Source organism: Neomonachus schauinslandi, chromosome 5, assembly GCF_002201575.2.
Source record: "Neomonachus schauinslandi chromosome 5, ASM220157v2, whole genome shotgun sequence".
NCBI lineage: Eukaryota > Metazoa > Chordata > Mammalia > Carnivora > Phocidae > Neomonachus > Neomonachus schauinslandi.
This window is the reverse complement of record NC_058407.1, coordinates 19,883,271-19,906,443: the sequence shown is the minus strand read 5'-3', so window position 1 is coordinate 19,906,443 and position 23,173 is coordinate 19,883,271. Positions and strand designations below refer to the sequence as shown.

The following is a 23,173-nucleotide window of genomic DNA, read 5'->3' as shown; positions in this document are numbered from 1 at the left end:
CTTTCAAAACCTCTAATACCATCTGTCAGGAAAACGTCCTTGATCCTTTTCCTGAGCACTGGCCCCTGCCTGCCAACTCTTTTACTTTTTTAATTTCTATCTAATATTCCATATAATTTTATTTAATTTTGGTATGTCAGTCTTCTGGCCCCATGGTACTACTTAATCTTTGTATCCTGTCCCCTAGCAGGGTTTGCACCCAAGAAATGTTTATGTGACTGAAATGAACCCAGCTTTGGTCACTGATGACCCAGTGACTTCCAACACATACCCTGGGCTCAGAATCTATAACCCATCCTCAAAATCACCATACTCACAAGAGCCCCCAGAACACAAATCCTTTTTGCAGCATTTGAAATGTACGAGGTTACCGTTACTCATCTTAACGTATGGTTCCCAGCATGGGCGAACCCTGATCCGTGAGAGGAGAAAGGGAAATCTAATTTCTAGGAAATAACTCCAGGTCGGCTCTAGTGAAAAGCAGAACTATGAGGCATAAGGGGCCACTCGGCTGGGCTGCAACTCAGTCCCACCTCGACTCCCACCGGCTCCTACACACTCTAGGTTTTCTCGTGGGCACCATCGAGGTGGGTGCCACGTCCGTGCCCCGTGAGTTGGCGAACGTCACCATACACTTCTGTCCGGACCCCTGCAGCAGCAGCGGGATGGGGTGGATGTCGCCACGCAGTGGCCACACTCTCAACCTGCGACGGACGGGCAGGCGGTGGGATCACGGAAGGGAAGCCCCCCGGCGTTCGAGGCCCCATACCCCGGAAAGCCCCACGGAAGGAGAGCCCGGGAGGAGCTGTTCGTTTCTCCGGAGTTGCGCAAGAGCCAGGGCGGCTGGGAGGGCTGAGACTGCCCCGAGCACCCCCGCCCGCCCGCGCAGACCCCCGCCGAGTCCGAACCAAAAGCGAAAGGAGCCCGGCGCCGCGTCCCCGCCGCTCCCACGTCGCGTCCGCGGGGAGGCTGCCGTGCGCCTCCAAGCCCGCGGGGCCGCCGCTTTGTGACTTCACTGGTTTCGAAACAAACCGGGGCAGCCGGCGCCCCACCCACCCCCGGCCGGCCGCCCGCCCGCCTCGCCGCCCGCCGCCTCACTCCGCTTTCCGCGCTTCCCTACATCCGGGGCCGGGCCTGCCCCGCCGTCGCGGAGCCTTGGGTCCGGCCGCCGGCTGCGGGCCAGCACGTGCGCGGCTCCCGCGCCCCGCGCCCCGCGTCTGACCCCACAGAGCGCAGCGCCCTCCCGGCGGCCGCGCGATGCTGTGCTTCCTGAGGGGAATGGCCTTCGTGCCCTTCCTCCTGGTGACCTGGTCGTCTGCCGCCTTCATCATCTCCTACGTGGTCGCGGTGCTCTCGGGGCACGTCAACCCCTTCCTCCCCTACATCAGGTGAGGCCGGGCCGGGCAGAGGAGCCGCGGGGCAGAGGTGCCCGCGGGGAGGGAAGGGTCCAGACCTGGCAGGGGGCGTCCTGCGGGGAGACCCACGTCTAACGACGAGGCGAGCGCGCTCCTGGCGGCCGGGACGGGTAGGGAGCCAGCGGGTGCAGAGCCAGAGCGGTTCTGAGTTTACCCTGAACATTGAACACTGAACCCAGTGGCGTCGGGAGGGGCTCAGGATAGACAATAGAGCTTGAGATGGACCGTGGGACAGAATCCCTGAAGATGCTTCTGGGACGGTATTGAAACAAGAATGGGGCCTGATGGATGCCATTTTTTGAGTGTGTAAAAGGCAGGTCCAGGTGTATGCTAAAAGAGCTCACATATTTCACTTCCACTTCCCAATATCCTCATGATGGATGTCCCGCGTATTTTTCATGCAAGGAAATCTAAGTATGAGCAGACGTTAAAATATCATTAGTGTAACACTGATGTCACAGGTAGGAATGGTGGAAGCAGAGTTCACACCCAGATCCGTCCAATCCAAAAGGAACGCTGTGTCACCTCCAGGTCTTTGGGATCGGGCCTAAGCTCTCCTGGATGGAGCTGCCCAGGATCCCTCTGGATACTGCGCCCCCAAAGTCAGAGCCCTCAAATTGTCAGCAACTTATGACATATCTTGCGTTGTCATACCGTTTCTTTTTTCATGGTTTTTGGCCTCACCATTCCTGAGGGGTTCCTTCATCAGTGCCCAGGTCGTTTCGATCCTCTTCAAATGGCTTCCATCTCTGTGCCTAGCCCCATGGCAATGGGCGTTCCTTAACCATTAGAACGATCCATCCTTATCCAAGTGCTGTGACCTGCACTGATTGGTGAGGAAATAATAAAGTTGGTGATAACCAAGGTTTGTTACCACTTTATGATTATAGGGATTATAGGGCTTCTCCGTCCTGCAGCGGAGCCTCATGGTGAGCCATGTTCTGTAATGTTTGTGGGCACGGAAGGGGAAATGAAGGTGAGGCAAGAAGGGCCTAGAGTTTGAAGCAAGGAGGAGAGCAGTGTGGAGAAGAGTTCAGAGACGCAGCTAACGGTGGTGGTTTTGCCCACTCAAGAGGTGTTCCAGGCATCAAGAAGACTTTCCCGGGGCGCCTGGGTGGCTCAGTCGGTTAAGCGACTGCCTTCGGCTCAGGTCATGATCCTGGAGTCCCGGGATCGAGTCCCGCATCGGGCTCCCTGCTCAGCGGGGAGTCTGCTTCTCCCTATGACCCTCCTCCCTCTCGTGCTCTCTGTCTCTCATTCTCTCTCTCGCAAATAAATGAATAAAATCTTTAAAAAAAAAAAAAAAGAAAAGAAAAAGACTTTCCCATCAGACCTGGTGCCCTGCGGAAACCTGGACTGGGTTTCTCGTGGCTCATCTCAGTCTCACGTGGCATTGTCTCGCTTCTCTTGATTCTGAAGCTGATAGATCCTCTTAGACTTGCATAAAAGGGAGGAGTTTCTTTCCCTACAATACTTTTTTTTTTTTTAAAGATTTTCTTTCTTTATTTGACAAAGAGAGAGAGAGGGAGAGCACAAGTAGGCAGAGAGGCAAGCAGAGGGTGAGGGAGAAGCAGGCTCCCCGCAGAGCAGGGAGCCCGATGTGGGGCTCAATCCCAGGACCCTGGGATCATGACCTGAGCCGAAGGCAGACGCTTAACGACTGAGCCACCCAGCGCCCCCTACAATGCTTTTCATGAGAAAATAATAGCTGTCCGGGATCTAAAGGTCAGGAACACATAATATTTGATATTCATTGGCAGGGGGAGAGGAGTGGAGAGTGTCAGAGGCAGGAGGGCTTGAATCTTTGTGATGTCTGATATAGTTGTGATTAATAGCACCACAAGGCGAACTTGAAGTGGAAGACATTCAGAAATTGGTAAATGAGCTGACAAGATGAACCACTTGTGAGATGCTCAATCACAGACAGTCCAAAGAATAGGTATTAAATTTAACGAGGAAAGGAAGCCTTTAGGAAAAGCAGAAGTTACGGAGAAAAAGGCCAGAGATTGTCACCTTGTTGCCAGGAGCCCCCAGCCTACAAACAACAAACACATGTTTTGTTGCCCACATGTGCTGGGGGCTTTTAGGTTGTCTGCTCTCTGCCTACTTGAGCAGCTGGAGCACTCCATTGTCTCTCTGTCCCTCCTAGAAAACCAAGTCATTGAGGCAAAGGCAAGATTTAGATTAAGAACAAGATACTGGAAAGTGATGGGAGTAATGCCAGATTTATCCATTTGGCCCCAGAAATGTTCAACCTTATCTCCTATAACTCATCTCTGCTGTCAGTGCCTCCCTGTCTCCCTTACCCCCACTCCCTCCACTTCCCTCAACTACACTGGCTTCCTTCCTGTGTCTTAAGCTTGTCAGACACACCACCTCCTCATGACCTCTGCCCTGGTTATTCCTCTGCCAGAATGCTCTTCCTCCAGAAATTATGAAGCTTTCTCCCCGACCTCTTCCTCTGTTCAAATATTGATGAGGCCTGTTGCCCTATTTAAAACTGTCCGCTAGCACTCCTGATCCCCCATATCTAGTCTAATTATTCACCATAGCATCTATCATCTTCTAACAAATTACATACTTTATCTGTCTTTCTTTTTTTTTTAATTTTTTTTTTTTAAGATTTTATTTATTTGCGAGAGAGACAATGAGAGACAGAGAGCATGAGAGGGAGGAGGGTCAGAGGGAGAAGCAGACTCCCTGCTGAGCAGGGAGCCTGATGTGGGACTCGATCCCGGGACTCCAGGATCATGACCTGAGCCGAAGGCAGTCACTTAACCAACTGAGCCACCCAGGCGCCCTTTATCTGTCTTTTTTCACTGGAATGTAAGATCCATGAGGGCTTTCAATATTTGTTGAATTAATATTTCTCAGGCATTCATTTTCAATAGAGTTATTCTTCCCCCTAGGGCCACGTCCCCTTAGGGAAGGCTCGGTAAGATCATTGGTCATTGATCAATGATTTGGATGTATTCAGGATGCTTCCCTTTTACGTGATGACATTGTTCAACCAATCCAATGTTCTGACAGTTCTTAATGTTAAACACTGTATTGATTTATTTTTTAACAATGTTGAGCACTTTATTTTTTTATTTTTTTTTAAGATTTTATTTATTTATTTGTAAGAGACAGACAGAGAGAGAGAGAGAGGCAGAGGGAGAAGCAGGCTCCCCGCTGAGCAGGGAGCCTGATGCGGGACTCGATCCCAGGATCCTGGGATCGTGACCTGAGCCGAAGGCAGACGCTTAACCATTTGAGCCACCCAGGCGCCCTGAACACTTTATTTTTTAAGTATTTATTTATTTGAGAGAGAGTGAGCGTGTGCACAGGGAAATGGGGGGGAGGGGCAGAGGGAGAGAGAATCCCCAGGCAGACTCCCTGCTGACTGGGGAGCCCTCCACGGCGCTCAGTCCTAGGACCCGAGACTGTGACTTGAGCAGAAATCAAGAGTCAGCCACTTAGCCAACTGAGCCACCCAGGTACCCCCAAAACGTGAACACTTTAAATAAGAGCTATTGCATTTTAAATAAGAACCATAATCCTGGGAGGACCTCTTTGCAGTATGACTTTCAAATTCAGCTTCCTCATGACATATCTTCTTGTAACATTGTTATCCTGCAGCATATTGAATAAAAGGCAAATAGCTCTTAGACCTGTGGAAAGATGCTCAATCTCATGAATGGAATAAAAATTCAAATTAAAACTCACTAATGCCATTTTTTATCATTGGATCAGCAGGAACCTAAATTTTGATAACACACTCTATTGCTAGACTTCGAGGAAACAGGCTTTCATGTGTTGCTGGTGGGAATGTAAATAGATTCAGTCTCTATGGAGGGATGTTGGCATGTATCAAAATGACGAACATTTATCTGCAAGGTTACTTACAGTATTGCTTTTACTAACAAAAGGCTGGAAGCAATGCAGATTTCCATCAGAGAGGATTGACTAAATAAATATGGTTTATCCAAAGAATACGTCAAAGGAAAGCTCTCTATACACAGAATACTCTTTTTAAATTAATACATTAGTGTGGAAAAATCTCCAATACATTGTTACATGGAAAAAAGCAAGATGCAGAGCAAAATATGCTACCATTAGTGGGGTGGGGGTGAGGGGAGATAGAGATTGGTGGGGGTAATAGTGTATACTTGTATTTGCTTGCATAAAGAAACTAATAAATGTGGTTTGTGTATGAAGGAGGAGGTCATGGTCAGGGAGACTTTAGCAGGTGGAAAAGAGGGTGGGAATAAGGCCTTGTGCTATACTTTTTTATTTTTATTTTTTAATTAATTAATTAATTAAAAAAAGATTTCATTTATTTATTTGTTAGAGAGAGAGAGCACAAGCAGGGGGAGCAGCAGGCTGAGGGAGAAGCAGGCTCCCCACTGAACAAGGAGCCCGATGCGGGACTCAATCCCAGGACCCCGGGATCATGACCTGAGCCAAAGGCAGATGCTTAACCAACTGAGCCATCCAGTCATCCCTGTGCCATACTTTTTTAAATTAGTCTTTTTATTTTGAGATAGTTGTAAATTTACATGCAGTAATAAAACAATAATGCAGAAAGATCCCATGTGTCTTTTACCCAGTTTCTCCCAACGGCAATATTTATGAACCTGGCATGTCTTACTGTATGTATTTATTCTTTAGCCACATGGACTGATTTCCTATTAAAACTTAAATTAGAAACATGCAATTCAAACAGCCTCTTGATTTAACAGGCTGAATTAGCATAGTGCAACGTTTCTGTATTAGGAAACCATTAATGCCCTTAAGGGTGTCAAAATGAAGGACAGATAAAAGTCAACCTCAAAGGATTAGTTTAAATTTTTACAAGGTCACACCCACATTCTTGAGCACAATCATACTTAATTTGTTATAGTTTCTTATATTCCCTCTATGACCCAATCTCGTAGGCTATCTTGAATCAACTTTACTTATCAACTCCTCCCAGCTGATAAGCCACTCTCTTTTAAAAAATCATCTTCAGGGGCGCCTGGGTGGCTCAGTCGGTTAAGCGACTGCCTTCGGCTCAGGTCATGATCCTGGAATCCCGGGATCGAGTCCCGCATCGGGCTACCTGCTCAGCAGGGGGTCTGCTTCTGCCTCTGACCCTCCCCCCTCTCATGTGCTTGCTCTCTCTCATTCTCTCTCTCTCAAATAAATAAATAAAAATCTTTAAGAAAAAAAAAATCATCTTCTTTGGACTGTGTCTCATGCTTCCAGTATATTCTTTGGCCCTTTAAAGTTTTGTCAGTTCTGCGTCCTGGTTGCTTTTTATTAACCTGGTCTCATTTTTTGTGCAAGTACTGTTTGCTGGGTAGATTGTGATCTTTGGCCGCTCGCATTGTTCCTCCTCATGACCACAAACCTGCTCAGTGGTTGGTGGCAGAAAACCGGGTCACCTAGAATTAAGCCGCCTTAAAATGGAGACCAAAATGGTGTAGTAAACAAAGTAAAAGAGGCTGGGTCTTTAACTCCAAAATGAACCTAAAAATTAGGGAAATCTTTTTATCTTTCACTTGGTTAACAATCATAAAATTTAGGTTGTAATCACAATTAGGTGCTAGTTCTAACAATGAACAAAACTCATTATAATGAACACATCTTGTAATGAACAAAGCAAAATGAAAAGACAGAATTCTTACAATAAACAAAAATCTTAAAATGATTCAGGTGTGGATTTTTTAAGGGAAGGAACTTTCCAAGACAGTTTTATGATTGTGTGAAGTCCTTGATTTCACATCTGTCTTGTGAAGGGAGATAGGAAGAGGCTTATTTTTGCAGAAATGTTTTGTGACTTCACTTTTTCCAATGACCATTCTTTTTTTTTTTTTTTAAATGTTTTATTTATTTATTCATAAGAGTCAGAGAGAGAGAGAGAGAGAGAGGCAGAAGCAGAGGGAGAAGCAGGCTCCCTGCCTAGCAGGGAGCCCGATGCGGGACTCGATCCCAGGACCCTGGGATCATGACCTGAGCCGAAGGCAGACGCTTAACCATCTGAGCCACCCAGGCGCCCTCCAATGACCATTCTTAATCATTGTGTGTAAGGTTATTGTCTTGATTATTGTCTGTTTCTCACACAAAATATAAGTTTCATGAGGGTAGAGATTTAGGGTTTGTTCACTGCTGTATCCCTTGCATTTATGACAGTGCCAGACACGTAGTAGGTGCTTAGTAAATACTGGTTGAATGTGAAGATAATTTATGCCAGGTGGGCCTGCTTTCAGTATGCATTTTGTTAATCTTGCCAGCTTCTCCTTAATTATTAGCTGATTCTGCCAGTGCTCACTGTTCATTAACTTGGGCTGCCATTCCAGCTCTTCTCCAACACCAAATCTGTCGGCTTCATGAAATTCTGTGTGTTCTACAAGATTTGCAGCCTCACAATGTAGTCCATTTGACTTTCATTGTTGGATATTTACAACCTTTGATTATCCACCACTGTGGGTAAAGGAACGACTTCTGAGCAGGCAGCTTTAGCTGGAATACAACTGCGCCCTGTGCCCTCACTATAGGATCTTGGACAGGCTACTTGATTTCTCTCTGCTTTTCTATGGGTTAGTAATAGCACATCCCTCATGCATTAAGGTGTGAACTCACTTAGAACTCATTAACACCCTGCTGTAAGAAATTAAGTTCTCTGTAAGAATTTGCTAATAGTATTATCAAGGGACCAGCCCACACTGGTCTGGATAGATGCTAGGGTTAAGTAGGAAAGGACATTTGGTTGAGGGCTAATTTTATAAGTAATCGGTTTATTTGTGATTATAGCAGGTTTTCTTTTTAATTTTATTTTTTAAGTAATCTCTACGCCCAACGTGGGACTTGAACTCACAACCCCAAGATCAAGAGTTGCATGCTCTCTCTACTTATCCGCAGGTGCCCCTAGAGCAGAAGTTTTCTTAACCAACCTCAATCAGCTTGCTGGGTTAACTGGTAATTTATTTGCTTGTTGTGTGTATGTATCCACATAATTTTTTTTTTGTATCCACATAATTTTTGATGACTTCTACCTAAACCAACTTTTTTTTTTTTAAAGATTTTATTTATTTATTTGAGACAGAGAGAATGAGAGAGAGAGAGCACATGAGAGGGGGGAGGGTCAGAGGGAGAAGCAGGCACCCCGCCGAGCAGGGAGCCTGATGCGGGACTCGATCCAGGGACTCCAGGATCATGACCTGAGCCGAAGGCAGTCGCTTAACCAACTGAGCCACCCAGGCACCCTAAACCAACTTTTTTGATTACTAACTACATTGCATTTCAGGCAATGGTGACTTTTGCTTCCATTTCAACCATAACAGTAGGGTCTGGATATTTATAGCAGCATTATCAACAATAGCCAAACTATGGAGAGAGCCCAAATGTCCATCAACTGATGAATGGATAAAGAAGATGGGGTATATATACAGAATGGAATATTACTCAGCCATCAAGAAGAATGAAATCTTGCCATTTGCAACGACATGGATGGAGCTGGAGTGTATTAAGTTAAGTGAAATAAGTCAGTCAGAGAAAGACAAATATACCATATGATCTCACTCGTATGTGGCATTTAAGAAAGAAAACGAACATATGGGAAGGGGGAAAAGAAAAAAGGAGAGAGGGAAACAAGCCATAAGAAACTTTTTCTTTTTTCAGAATAGAAAGAACTATATTGTAGAAATAAATAGCAAACATGAACCCAACATCCTAGGAATCCTAGGAATTTCTCATTTCTTTACATGTTCATACAAACTTTACATGTTTATGTATTTCTACATTTCCATGTTTATATTTACTTTTTTTATAAAATTGGGTTCACTCCTACATATTATTTTTAAATTTTATTTATGTATTTATTTATTTATTTATTATTGAAGGATTATATTAGTTTCAGCTGTACAATATAGTCATTCAATAATTCTATACAATATTCTGTGTTCATCAGGGTAAGTGTAGTCACCATCTGTCACCAAACATTATTACAATATTATTGACTTTATTGCCTATTCTGTACTTTTCATCTCTGTGACTTACTCATTTTATAACTGGAAGTTTGTACATATCATTTTGGATCGTAATTTTTCACTTCTGTTTGTACTGTTACACAATAAGCAGTTTTCCAGTAATAATAACTTGTGAAGGCATATTTTACAATTTTAAAATAAAAATGTAATAATCATAGTGAAAAATCAGAAATACAGAAACAGAAAATAAATATTTCAAATCTCAACTTTCTAGAGATATAGCCAGTATTATTGGATTGATTTGCATAATTTTGGACTCTATTTACATACAGTCACTAAATTATATCTAATATATATGAGGAGGGATACAAAATGCCTAGAGTTCATCAGTACAATCCATATAATACTCATCACTCATCTTGTAAGATATGTTTAAGTATATCTGTAAGCATATTTATAAACAACAATACACATTTTTTTCTTTTATACCATTAAGACCATGTCACATACAGTGTTGATGCCCGCAATTCATCATTTACCCCCATATTATGACAATGTCCCACCATAAGAAACTCTTAACGATAGAGAACAAACTGAGGGTTGAAGGACGGAAGTGGGTGGGGGATGGGCCGGATGGGGGATAGGTGTAAGGAGGGCACTTGTTATGATGAGCACTGGGTGTTGTATGTGAGTGATGAATCACTGAATTCTACTCCAGAAGCCAGTAATATTGCACTGTATGTTAACTACCTAAAATTAAAAACAAACAAACAAAAAACAGTGGGGTTGGGGATAATAAATAATCAGATAATGAGGTCTGTGTGTATAAAGTCACATATTCTGGCATGATGTTAATGATGCTTCAGTCTTTTTTTTTTTTTAAGATTTTATTTATTTATTTGACAGAGACACAGCAAGAGAGGGAACACAAGTAGGGGGAGTGGGAGAGGGAGAAGCAGGCTTCCCGTGGAGCGGGGAGCCTGACGCGGGGCTCGATCCCAGGACCCTGGGATCATGACCTGAGCCGAAGGCAGGCGCTTAACGACTGAGCCACCCAGGCGCCCCAGATGCTTCAGTCTTTACAGTGCACTGATTATTACTTCATAGTATCTAAGCCATGGTATCATAAGGATGAAAATGTGGGCTTGCCATTGAAAACTTTTAGGTAGAAAAGTATCATCCTTGAAATGATAATTTAGAGCTTCACATTTTCTTCAAAAAAAGCATTACCCAAATTAGTTAATCCTAAGAAAAGCATAATAAGAAAATTGAAGATCCCAAACTTTCATTGCTCAAAAATTAATTGAAGTGATGGATGCAGTGTTGTTTGGCTTCTGAGTCAACCATAAATGTGTGTAATTTCTCCTCTGTAAATTTTCCATTGTCATTGGATTACATAAAATTCTTTTTTTTTCATGAAAAATAAAATTGGGAATGTTTTTCTTCTGTTATTCCCACTTCTAAAAAGATAGCCGAGTATTGCTCAAAAGTCTGACGGCTGCAAGGCTGACAATTTTTAAATATAAGGTCTCAATTTCAACTTAAAAAAAAAAAAAGAGTGCTCTACTCAACAGTCCTCCTTACCTGACAGTAATTGCATTTCGGTCCCCCAGGTACCTGCGTTGTAGACGCGGTTCTTGCCAAGGACATCCTACTAAGGCTCCAGAGGGAATGGCGGATGCGAACCTGGCTGTAGTTACCTAGCACTACAAACTCACATGGAAATGATATGTTTTCATAAAAAGAAACATAAAGTACTTTTCTAAGACTCCGTTTCCTCATCTTTAGGATGGAGATAAAAAGTACTTGCCTTACAAAGTTGTGAAGACCAAATAAGATGAGCCTGACCGAGTGTAAGTGCTGAAGAAATGTTAACTTAAAAATTTCTCTTGTAATATTAGCAGCCGTAGTCTAAGCAGGGTTGGTTTTCTAGAGACCCCTCTCAGAAAACTTCCCAAATCTGTCCTCTTATCACCTCCGGCTTCGTTACCACCCTGCCTCAGCCATTGTCATCTCTTGACAAACTATTGAAATAGCTTCCTAACTGTCTCATTGGACCACATTTGCCTCTCCACAGCCTTTGCACGACAGTCTTTAAAAACATCTATCAACTTCGTATCACTTCCCAGCGCTCAGCCCTCAACGGCTTCCCATCATCTTAGAATAACATTCAGTGTCCTTACCATGACCCCAGGACTCCCCGAGACTCCCTCCCCCATGTGCACACACATGTTCTCACTCACTCCTCTCCAGCCACACCCACTTCCTTGCAGTTCCTCTGACATATTGCCACCTTAAGGCCTTTGACTTTGCTGTTCTCTGCTTGTAAATTTCCTGGCCCAAATATTCCACTTCATCCAGATCTCTATTCAAGTCCCCTTCCCGGAATACCCTGTCTCAAGTAGGCGCCTCACCCCTCTCTGAGTCCTGTATCCAACTTACCTTTTCTTCACAGCGTTCATCACCCTAGACTCTTTTTATTGCCCTCCACAGATTATAAGTTCCATGAAGGAGGGGCTTTTTCTGTTTTATCTGTCACTGCATTCACCATGCCTACAAAATCACCTATTGTGTTGAAGGCAATCAGTAACTATGTATTGAATCAGTGAATCCTTGAATTTTGTGTTAGATATTAAGCTTCTTGAAGGTTAGTGAGTTATCTTTTCGTCTTTGTATCCCCATCACCTGACACAGTTCCCGACACTTAACAATTAAAAAAAAAAAAAAAGAAATTTGTGGGATGCCTGGGTGGCTCAGTGAGTTAAGCATCTAACTCTTGAATTCGGCTTAGGTCATGATCTCAGGGTTGTGGGACCTAGCCTGGCATCAGGCTCCCTGATGGGTGTAGAGGCTGCTTGAGATTCTCTCTCTTCCTCTGCCCACAAACCGCCCCCCCGCCATTTTTTTTTTTTTTTTTGTGAACAAAGAGGGAAGTTGGACTGATAGAAAGGGGGCTAATTTGCATGTTGGTGGGGTGAGAATAGAGTGAGTTGTTTGCATTTATAAGTAGGAAATTCTTTTTAAGTTTAAAAATGGTTGATAGAGCTATATGGTGCCTCCCACTTCAGGATAATCATCAGCAAATGAAGCTGCCAAAAAGTTAGCCCTAATAATTAAAAGTATCTAATAAAGTGTAATGACTTTTTATTATAATACTTCTTCCCTTCAAATATTATATTTAGATATTGTGAAGATAAAGGAATTAATGGTCTCCTTTATTGGTGCATTCAGTGTCTTCAGGTTCTAAGTCCTGAATAATTTTTCCAAGCATTGGGCCTAGAATTTTAGGGCAATCCAATAAACCTCAGTCTGGGCAAACAGATAGTTTTGCATTTTGTCAGCTTGTCAGTCGCCCCCGCTCCTCCATAAACCATGACTCCAGGCTTTGGAATGATGGAATTACTTGTATCCAGTGATTTAGAGAACAGCATCCATCAAGCTTATATTATCATGTAGGTCTTCTTTGCATTGTTTTCATTCCTGTGAGCATCAAATGATTATGCACTGGTATAAAATCATAAATTAGTTTGGAGAAGGATGTTACCCAACTTGGAATTTTCCACAGTGAACTTAATTTGTAGAGATGTAAATACAGGAAATGTCGATGTAAGTTGATTTCCTAGACACAATCCTACCCTAGAAACAACTGTCTACAAACAATAGCCTCAACAGCTTCTAAACCACATGCAAATGAACAATTACTTTCTAACCCTGTTGCAGTTTCCAAGAAGTGCGTTCTTTACAAGGAGGCAAGTGAGGAGGCAGCTGGGATGGGGCAGGGCCAGAACCATGTGGCTTAAGCCGTATGGTACAGAATCATGTGGTGGGAGTTGGGTGGGGAGACTGTTTTGCAAGGTTGGGAGGCAATTGGTTTCACCTCTTACTCATTCTCCAGTTTCCTGAATCAGCACCGAAGTATGACTCTGCCAGCCAAATACTACTACCTCTACCTTTGCACAATGAGATCATTTAGTTTGAGCTTAATAAAAATAAAAAGAGTCTACCCACAGGTTCTCTTGGTACCCCCTGGGTGTTGTGCTCATCTGGATTCCAATGTCAGGCAGAAGATGTGATTTGATATTTATTAATGATATAACATATTAGCTCAAAGACTGAAAGACTTAAAAGAACATTTTAAGGTAAAAGAGCCTTTCATTTTTATTGATGATAATGGGCAACCACTACTATTCTTTTTTTTAAATTAAAGTATAATTAACATACAGTGTCATACTAGTTTCAGGTGCACAATATAGTGATTCAACAATTCTATACATTACTCAGTGCTCATCAAGATAAGTGTACTCTTTATCTATTTCACCCACTCCCCTGGCCCCCGCCCCCCACCTGCCTCCCTTCTGGCAACCACCAGTTTGCTCCCTGTATTTAGGAGTCTGGTTTTTTGTTGTTGTTTTTGTTTTGGTTTGTCTCTTTTTTCTTTGTTCATTGGCTTTGTTTCTTAAATTCTACATATGAGTGAAATCATTTGGTATTTGTATTTCTATGTATTATTTATGTCATTTAGCATTATACCTTCTAGGTTCATCTGTGTTGTTGCAAATGGCAAGATCTCATTCTTTTTTATGGCTGAGTAATCCTCCATTGTGTGTGTGTGCGTGTGTGTGTGCACGTGTGTGTAACCCATATCTTGTTTATCCAACCAGTGGACACTTGGGTTGCTTCCATATCTTGGCTCTTGTAAATAATGCTGCAACAAACATAGGGGTGCTTATATTTTTTTGAGTTAGTGTTTTCATTTTCTTTGGGTAAGTGCCCAGTAATGAAATTACTGGATTGTGTGGTAATTATATTTTTAACTTGTTTTTTCAAAAAGATTTTATTTATTTATTTGACAGAGAGAGAGAGATAGCAAGAGAGGGAACACAAGCAGGAGGAGTAGGAGAGAGAGAAGCAGGCTTCCCGCTGAGCAGGGAGCCCAATGCAGGGCTTATTCCCAGGACCCTGGGACCATGACCTGAGCCGAAGGCAGACACTTAATGACTGGGCCATCCAGGCACCCCTATTTTTAAGTTTTTGAGGAGCCTCCATATTGTTTTCCACAGTAGCCGCACCAGTTTACATTCCCACCAATAGTACACGAGGGTTCCTTTTTTTCCCCACATCCTCACCAACACTTGTTATTTCTTGTCTTTTTAATTCTAGTCATTCTGACAGGTGTGAGGTGATATCTCATTGTGGTTTTGATTTGCATTTCCTTGATGATAAGTGATGTTGAACATCTTTTCATGCGTCTGTTAGCCATTTTTATGTCTTCTTTGGAAAAATATCTATTCAAGTCCCCTGCCCATTTTTAATTAGATTATTATTATTTTTTGGTGTTGAGTTATATAACTTCTTTATATATATTTTGGAATGGTAACCCCTTATGGGATATATCATTTGCAAATATCTTCTCCTATTCAGTAGGTGGTTTATTGATGGTTTCCTTTGCTGTGCAAAAGCCTTTTGTTTGGGAGTAGTCTCAAATAGTTTAATTTTGCTTTTATTCTTAAAAATTCTTAGAAGTGTCACATTTTTACTTGCTGCTTGGAAAATTTCCTTGAAATATTCTTGAGCAAGGGGCACTTGGGTGACTCAAGTCAGTTAAGCGTCTGCCTTCAGCTCAGGTCATGAACTCAGGGTCCTGGGATCAAGCCCTGCATCAGGCTTCCTGCTCAGCAGGGAGTCTGCTTCTCTCTTTCTCTCTCTCCCTCTGCCCCTCCCAGCCACTCGTTCTCTCTGTCAAATAAATAAATAAAGTCTTAAAAAAAAAAAGAATATTCTTGAGTGAAATTTCACCATATGTAGTTAGGTACCTTTTGTCACTTAATGGAAATAAATCACACACTGACCATTCTTATCTGATAGATTGGGCAATTTGTGACTCAGATGGTATCTAACGCATAGTAGGTATCTCTTAAATATTTTGTTGATGAGCAGATAAATTTCATGGTATTTGTGGAACCAAATAAAAAAAATTTTGAAGATGTTTGCATTTAATCAAACAACTGGTTGTGAATGCAGTACACTAATATTTACCCAAATTTTTGTAGTATAGTGCCAAGTGTAAGAATGTAGGCCCATTGGTACTCATGCACTGATGGTTGGTGTTGTAGACTCTAATCCTGAAAGAAAGTCAGACTTATTATGATAGTCAATATTTGTCAAAAATATTTTACAATTCAGTTATGGCATTTGAGGAGTTACGAGGTCTTGCCTGGTTTACACTTGCCTGGTATACCAGAAAGGCATGATGATCTGTTTTCATTACCATCACGGTTCATTCCCAGGGTGTGCTGGAGCCAGCTAGTATGTGCTCCTGAGAGCCAACTGTGTACATTTCTTCCCAATTCAATGTTCAGTGACCTACATTTTGGCAGCTTGAACTTTGACATGTTGGGAGCAGTTACACCATGGAAATTGGCCTGTGCTACAATCAGGCTACCTCCAGAGCTAGTTGTTAAACATTTACCAGCATATCAGTGTTCATCCTCTGCGCCCACCCGCAATCATTCTAACTACTCTGTTCCTTGCCTGCTTTAGAGCACACGAGAGGCAGGGAAGTCAGGGAGTCAGATGTCTGGATTGTGTTAACAACAAAATTTGACTGAATAAAAATTTAAAGATCTTACTGGCTTTACTCATGGATTCATGATTTGGGCAGGATCCAGTGTAGCAGGCAGAAAGGAGCTCTGAGGAACTGTACAAAATGAAAGGCTTTTTATAGGCAGAAGGGAGCCAGACAAGGAAGTTATACTAGGCAAAAAGCCAACTGATTATTGCAAGCTTACTTTCCCTACAGAGGGCAGGGGTCTTATCAGGCACATTACATAACTAATGCTGATCAGGTGATTCCTGAATGACTGGTTTAAGATTCCATTTCCAGGAGAGCTGGAACTTAAATTAAGTCTCAGTTTGGTGACTTGGGGCTTAGTATAAGCAACTCCATTTTGGGTCTGTTGTGTTTAGTAACTGGAATATAGATTCATCTCCTTAATAACCCCATGACCTTGAACAAATTATGTAACCTCTCTAATACCACTTTCTTCCTTAGTAAAATGGAGTTGAAATAAGACTCACCTCAAGGTTTTGAGGGTAAAATGAAATGATGTATGGTAACCACCTAACAGTGTCTGATATGTAGTAAATGCTCAATAAGTGGTGTTTACTAGGTTTGGGTGTTGTTTTTTTTTTTATTGCTAGTACTGATATTCATTCAACAAATACATATGGAATGGCTATTTACAAAGCACATTTGATTCTGCCTGGATGGTTTTACTTTATTTTTACTTTTTATTATTGTTATTTTTTAAGGTTTTATTTATTTATTTTAGAGAGAGTGAGAGAGAGAGAGGCAGCATGAGCAGGGGGAGGGGCAGAGAGAGAGAGAGGGACAAGCAGACTCCCCACGGAGCAGGGGAGCCCGAAGTGGGTCTAGATCCTGGACCCTGAGATCATGACCTGAGTGGAAGTGAGATGCTTATCAGGCTGAACCACCCATGTACAGATAAACAAGAATAAAGCACCACCCTGAAATTCTGAGCTTTCAGATCACATGTTTTATGCCATGGGGACTGTACATCTGGGCCCTTGACGAATGTCTTGGTTTGCTATCAATGGGCAGATAGTTCCAGAGTCCGGTTGACTTATCTCCTGTCAGGGCACCTTCTTCTCTCCAACTACTTACCTATTCCCATTCCCATAAATATCCTCACTCTTCCATTTCCTTCCTTTCTCCACAAATAAGCAAACAATCTCCCTGGCATGTGGTAGGTGCTGTCAGGCCTGTGATCACAAGTACTCTTGCATGACTCACCTGGAAGCTGCCTTTTTATATCCCGAGGCCAAGAACAGAAGGCTTGATTTCTATGTGAGATTTAATCTTCGGGCAAAAGGTCCCCCCGAGGGTAAAAGCTGTCTGCCTTTTTTTCCATGACTGGTTCCGGTCCCCTCCTCTTACCCATGTCATGCTCAGAAAGACATCCCACACACTGTGTAGCCTTTTCCCCCTCAAGATTCCTTTGGGGAGAAAAATGGTTATTTGTAGGAGAAATGATAACGTGAAATTCTAAACCCTCCAGATTCTTACAGGTGCAAGTGCCACTGAGATTGAAATAGGAATAGAAGTATTTGTTGTAAGGGGGTGTCTTAACCTCTTTATACTTTTCAAATATTAAGTGTGCACAAAACTGGAAGACTCCTGCTGCCTTCTGCACACATGGGCTTCTTGTGGAATTCCTCAGATCATTTGAAGTGTGCCTTTTCAACATGATCAGTGTTTCAATACTTAAATTTCAGAGCTGTTTTAAAATGGGGAAACACTTAAGACGGGTACAAATTGCTTCATGTTGAGAACTCTCTGGCCATCAGTTTTAAACTATCGCTTTATGGGAGCAGCTTGATGATGTAAAAATGTAAACCTTGGCTAAAATTAACAAGTCAGGAAACGACAGATGTTGGTGGGGATGCAGAGAAAGGGAAACCCTCCTACACTGTTGGTGGGAATGCAAGCTTGTGCAACCACTCTGGAAAACAGTATGGAGGTTCCTCAAAAAGTTGAAAATAGAGCTACCATATGACCCAGCAATTGCACTACTGGGTATTTACCCCAAAGATACAAATGTATGGATCTGAAGGGGTACGTGCATCCTGATGTTTATAGCAGCAATGTCCACAATAGCCAAACTGTGGAAAGAGCCAAGATGTCCATCGACAGATGAATGGATAAAGAAGATGTGGTATATATATACAATGGAATATTATGCATCCATCAAAAGGAATGAGATCTTGCCATTTGCAACGACGTGGATGGAACTGGAGGGTATTATGCTGAGCGAAATAAGTCAATCAGAGAAAGACATGTATCATATGATCTCACTGATATGAGGAATTCTTAATCTCAGGAAACAAACTGAGGGTTGCTGGAGTGGGGGGTGGGGTGGGAGGGATGGGGTGGCTGGGTGATGGACATTGGGGAGGGTATGTGCTATGGTGAGTGCTGTGAATTGTCTAAGACTGTTGAATCATAGACCTGTACCTCTGAAACAAATAATACATTATATGTTTAAAAAAGGAAAAAAAAGAAGATAGCAGGAAGGGTAAAATGAAGGGGGGGAAATCGGAGGGGGAGATGAACCATGAGAGATGATGGGCCCTGAAAAACAAACTGAGGGTTGCTGGAGTGCGGTGGGGGTGGGAGGGATGGGGTGGCTGGGTGATAGACATTGGGGAGGGTATGTGCTATGGTGAGTGCTGTGAATTGTGCAAGACTGTTGAATCACAGACCTGTACCTCTGAAACAAATAATACATTATATGTTAAAAAAAGAAAAAAGAGGGCGCCTGGGTGGCTCAGTTAGTTAAGCGACTGCCTTCGGCTCAGGTCATGATCCTGGAGTCCCGGGATCGAGTCCCGCATCGGGCTCCCTGCTCAGCAGGGAGTCTGCCTCTCTCTCTGACCCTCCCCCCTCTCATGCTCTCTATCTCATTCTCTCTCTCAAATAAATAAATAAATAATCTTTAAAAAAAAAAAAGAAAAAAGAAGAAGAAGATAGCAGGAAAGGAAGAATGAAGGGGGGGGAAGTCGGAGGGGGAGACGAACCATGAGAGATGATGGACTCTGAGAAACAAACTGAGGGTTCTAGAGGGGAGGGGGCCGGGGGAATGGGTTAGCCTGGTGATGGGTATTGAGGAGGGCACGTACTGCATGGAGCACTGGGTGTTATGCACAAACAATGAATCATGGAATACTACATCTAAAACTAATGATGTAATGTGTGGTGATTAACATAACATAATAAAATTAAAAAAAAATGTAAACCTTGGTATGAACGAGTAGAAAACAGAACACATCAAACACTGCTTTCCAGCTCATCTAATTAATTTTTTTGAGCTCATATAATTAATTGATTGCACCAGAAACATGTCTCATAGAAACTATTTTTTGTTAAAATAGTCGACCACAATTAATATATCCTTGATATCCTGTTGCTTCCATAAGGTTCTAATAGGCATCAGAAATATCGTTCAGCTTCCCACCATCCTATTGTCAGCAGCAGAAACTCTTGTGGATAAGTTAAAGAATTAAAAAAATGCAAATGGTGTGTTTATGTATATTTAAAATCCAAATAGTTGCTTTTTCAAACTTGATTTTAGACTCTTTTCCCCCCTAAATAGTCACATTCAATTCTTAACGAGAATGAATACACATCGAGTTTATCGGGCTTGATTATTTGAGAAACACCACAATCATTCACCTTAAATATTTCCTAGCTTTTTACAATGGAAAAAAGATTAATGTAATCTCTTATGGTAGGTTTTTCAGAGCCAAAATGAAAATACTTTACAGCAAAATCGGATGAAGTCCTTGGAATTCAAAGTGGCTAAATACCCAGAAGAACCACCATATTAAAATTGCCAGTTACATGCCTCCCAGAGGTCTAATTCCTTTTTAATAACTTGGACATTTCTGTCTGTCAGTGATACAGGAACAACACCTCCAGAGAGTGGGATTTTTGGATTTATGATAAACTTCTCTGCATTTCTTGGTAAGTACACAATAGTTTTTTTTTTAAAAGATTTTATTTATTTATTTGAGAGAGAGAAAGAGAGAGCATGAGAGTGGGGAGGGTCAGAGGGCGAAGCAGACTCCCTGCCGAGCAGGGAGCCCGATGCGGGACTCGATCCAGGGACTCCAGGATCATGACCTGAGCCGAAGGCAGTCGCCCAACCAACTGAGCCACCCAGGCGCCCCACAATAGTTATTATAAATAAATGAAAAATTCATAATCTCAAGTGAAGTGAAATGTGTTGTTTACAGTTTGTATATAATTTTTTGTTTTTGTTTTTTTAGCAGACTTTATTTTTCAGAACAGTTTTAGGTTCACAGCAAAATTGAGCAAAAAGTAGAGATTTCTCATATATGCCCTGCCCCCCCAGCCAGTGTCTCCCCCACTATCAGCATTCCCCACCAGAGTTGTACATTTGTTACAGTTGATGAGCCTACATTGATGTATCATTATCACCCAAAGTCCATAGTTTACATTAGGGTTCACTCTTGGTGTATATAAATTTTTTTAAGGATTTGTTTATTTATTAGAGAGAGTGTGTGAGCATGCGGGCACACGAGTGGGAGGAGGGGCAGAGGGATAAATTTACACAAAACCCAGAAGCTGAACAGTAAAGAATTGAAAGATTTAGTAGATAAAAAATTAAAACTTCCAAGTGACAAAAGGTACAAAAAATGAAGTTAAAGATGGACCAGAAGAAAATTTGTAATATTTATAGCAGACAATAGACTAGCGTGCATAATGTGTAAAAAGCAACTGCAAATTAAAAATGAAGAGACAAACTCAAGAGAAAAATCAGAAAAAAATTAAATGCAAGTTTTAGAAGAAGAAATGCAGATGACCAGCAGACATACTGAAAGTTGCTCAATCTCACTAATGAGCGGAGAAATGACAACCTGTTGGTTGTCATTGTATTGGCCATAATTAAAAAGGCAAGGGCATGCAGAATTGCTTTCAAACTCTGCCGTGAGGGTATAAATGCTATAATACAGTCTTGGAGCAATTTGCAGCTACTCCTTGGCATTTTAATTGTGCACAGTTTTTGCTCCAGTAATATTACTTCTAGGAATTTGTCTTCCAGAAGCACTGAAAGCATGCCAAGGACTTGTATACAAGGCTCTTCATTGAACATTGTTTGTAACAGGAAAAATATAGAGACAGTGTAGAAGTCCAACATTAGGAGAATGACGAAATAAATATATACCATGATGAGACCCCTAAGAACAATGAAGTAGACTTATTTCCACCAACATGGTGAGATCTCCACGGTGGTTTTCTTTATTTGAAAAAAAAGCAAGTCACAGAATACATGCACAGTAGCATTTATGTGAAAAAGATAACAGGCAAGTTGGTGTGTGTGTGTGTGTATGTGTGTGTGTGTCCATCACACTGAGGAGAGAGTAAGAAGGGGTGAGGAAGGACTGGGTGGGTGAGTGGGAGACTGTGGCAATTAAATTGAAATACAGACTTTAAAACAGCAATGCAAAACTTTCCCTGTGTTTTCGTTCTAAAAGGTCAAATCAAGATTCATCAAAGTGCCTTTCTTTTTCAGGTGCAGCCACAATGTACACAAGATATAAAATAGTAGAGAAGCAAAATCAGACCAGCTATTTCAGCACGCCTGTATTTAACTTGGTGTCCCTAGTTCTTGGATTGGTGGGATGTATCGGAATGGGCATTGTAGCCAATTTCCAGGTATGTCCTGAGGTTGTTTGTGTTCTTGGGGATGATGGAGTATGTGTGTCTGGAGGAGAGAAACAAGAACACAAGAGGATCCTTGTGCCAGGATCAAGTAGTTGATGGGTTTATAAAAGTTGGGATAGTTTGCTTCTTAGAAACAAATCTTTCTTATTTGAAAGTCAGTCCTGCCTGGCACTTGGGAGAGGTGGGGTGCATGTTTGTACGGTTATGAGAAAGTGCATTTTGCTCCATGTTCCGGGCTCTGCATTGCTCCATGTTTATTAACATGGTTGACGGGTTGGGAGAGCGACTTTAGTCATTGTAATAGTTTCGTTAAGAGTGTGAAAATATTTGGGGCACCTGGGTGACTCCGTCGGTTGAGCCTTTAACTCTGGATTTCGGCTCAGGTCATGATCTCAGGGTCCTGAGATTGAGCCCGCATTGGGCTCTGCGCTCAGTGAAGAGTCTGCTTCTCCCTCTTCCTCTGCCCCTCCCCCTGCTTGAGCTCTCTCTCTCAAACAAATAAAATCTTTAAAAAACAAAGAGTGTGAGAATATTTGTGTGTATGAACGTGTGTGTTTACCAAATGGAGAGCAGCGTCTGATTTCTTCCTTTGTCAGGTGAGGATATAGGTAATGGGGGTGAAATCATTTGCTCAGCGTTACTCAGCTCATTCATTACAGAGCCAAAACACGGCCCCAGTGGAGCAAATTAACTTATATGGTGACTTCTCTGGAGTCTGCTCAATATATTCTTATTGTTCGAAGTGTTTGAATAAACCCTGCTTGTTCTATTCTAACTCGGGAATACCTGTTCATCCTGAGGTCTCTTTCAGGAAGGCATGGGAACTGTTTGTCTATGGAGACAATATTTAATATTTTAAAAGTATTTATTGCATTTCAGATTTTACTAGTTATAATATCCTCCCCTCCTAGGGTTATTGTGAGGACCCTATGAGCTGATGTACACTAACAGCAGGCTGTACTTGGCAGCCACCGTGGCTGCCATCATTACAGGCTTACACTGCGTTGGTCCTGCTCTCACTGCCACTATGTTTTGTTTTGTTTTTTAAGATTTTATTTATTTATTTGCCAGTGAGAGAGAGAGAGAGTGCACACAAGCAGGGGGCAGCGATAGGCAGAGGGAGAAGCAGGCTTCCTGCTGAGCAAGGAGCTGGATGCGGGACTCGATCCCAGGACCCTGGGATCATGACCTGGGTGGAAGGTAGACGTTTAACTAACTGAGCCACCCAGGCGCCCCCTGAGTTTTCGTTTTTGAATGTTATAAATCCACAATTATTGTTTCCCTGTTAACACCGAAAGGTGGGTTTGTAGCCTCCCTGGAGCAAGTATCCAGGGCTTCATGGAGGGCACTGTACGAATAGATTGCTTCTGGCTCCATTTCATTTTCCTACCCTTATTTTCCCTTTAATGGAGAAATGAGACAAAGGCTGTAACACATGTGGGTGCAGGTGACATTGGTCACGTGGTGGAGACTCTCTCTTTATAGTTTATGATTGTATGCGTTTGGTTTTTCATAACAACCAATGTATTGAAAATCTC

At 42.4% G+C, this 23,173-nt stretch overlaps 1 protein-coding gene across 1 annotated transcript in view; it reads left to right on the top strand.

The window, feature by feature from the left end:
* Positions 1 to 1,105: 1,105 nt before the first annotated feature.
* Positions 1,106 to 23,173, top strand: part of DRAM1 (DNA damage regulated autophagy modulator 1) — a 36,286-nt gene continuing 14,218 nt past the window's right edge. Inside the window, exons 1-3 of the mRNA XM_021687565.1 lie at positions 1,106 to 1,388; positions 19,843 to 19,910; positions 21,484 to 21,626. Of these exons, the coding sequence (XP_021543240.1) occupies positions 1,258 to 1,388; positions 19,843 to 19,910; positions 21,484 to 21,626 (342 nt within the window). The 5' untranslated portion in view covers positions 1,106 to 1,257. The remainder of the gene's footprint in view (positions 1,389 to 19,842; positions 19,911 to 21,483; positions 21,627 to 23,173) is intronic.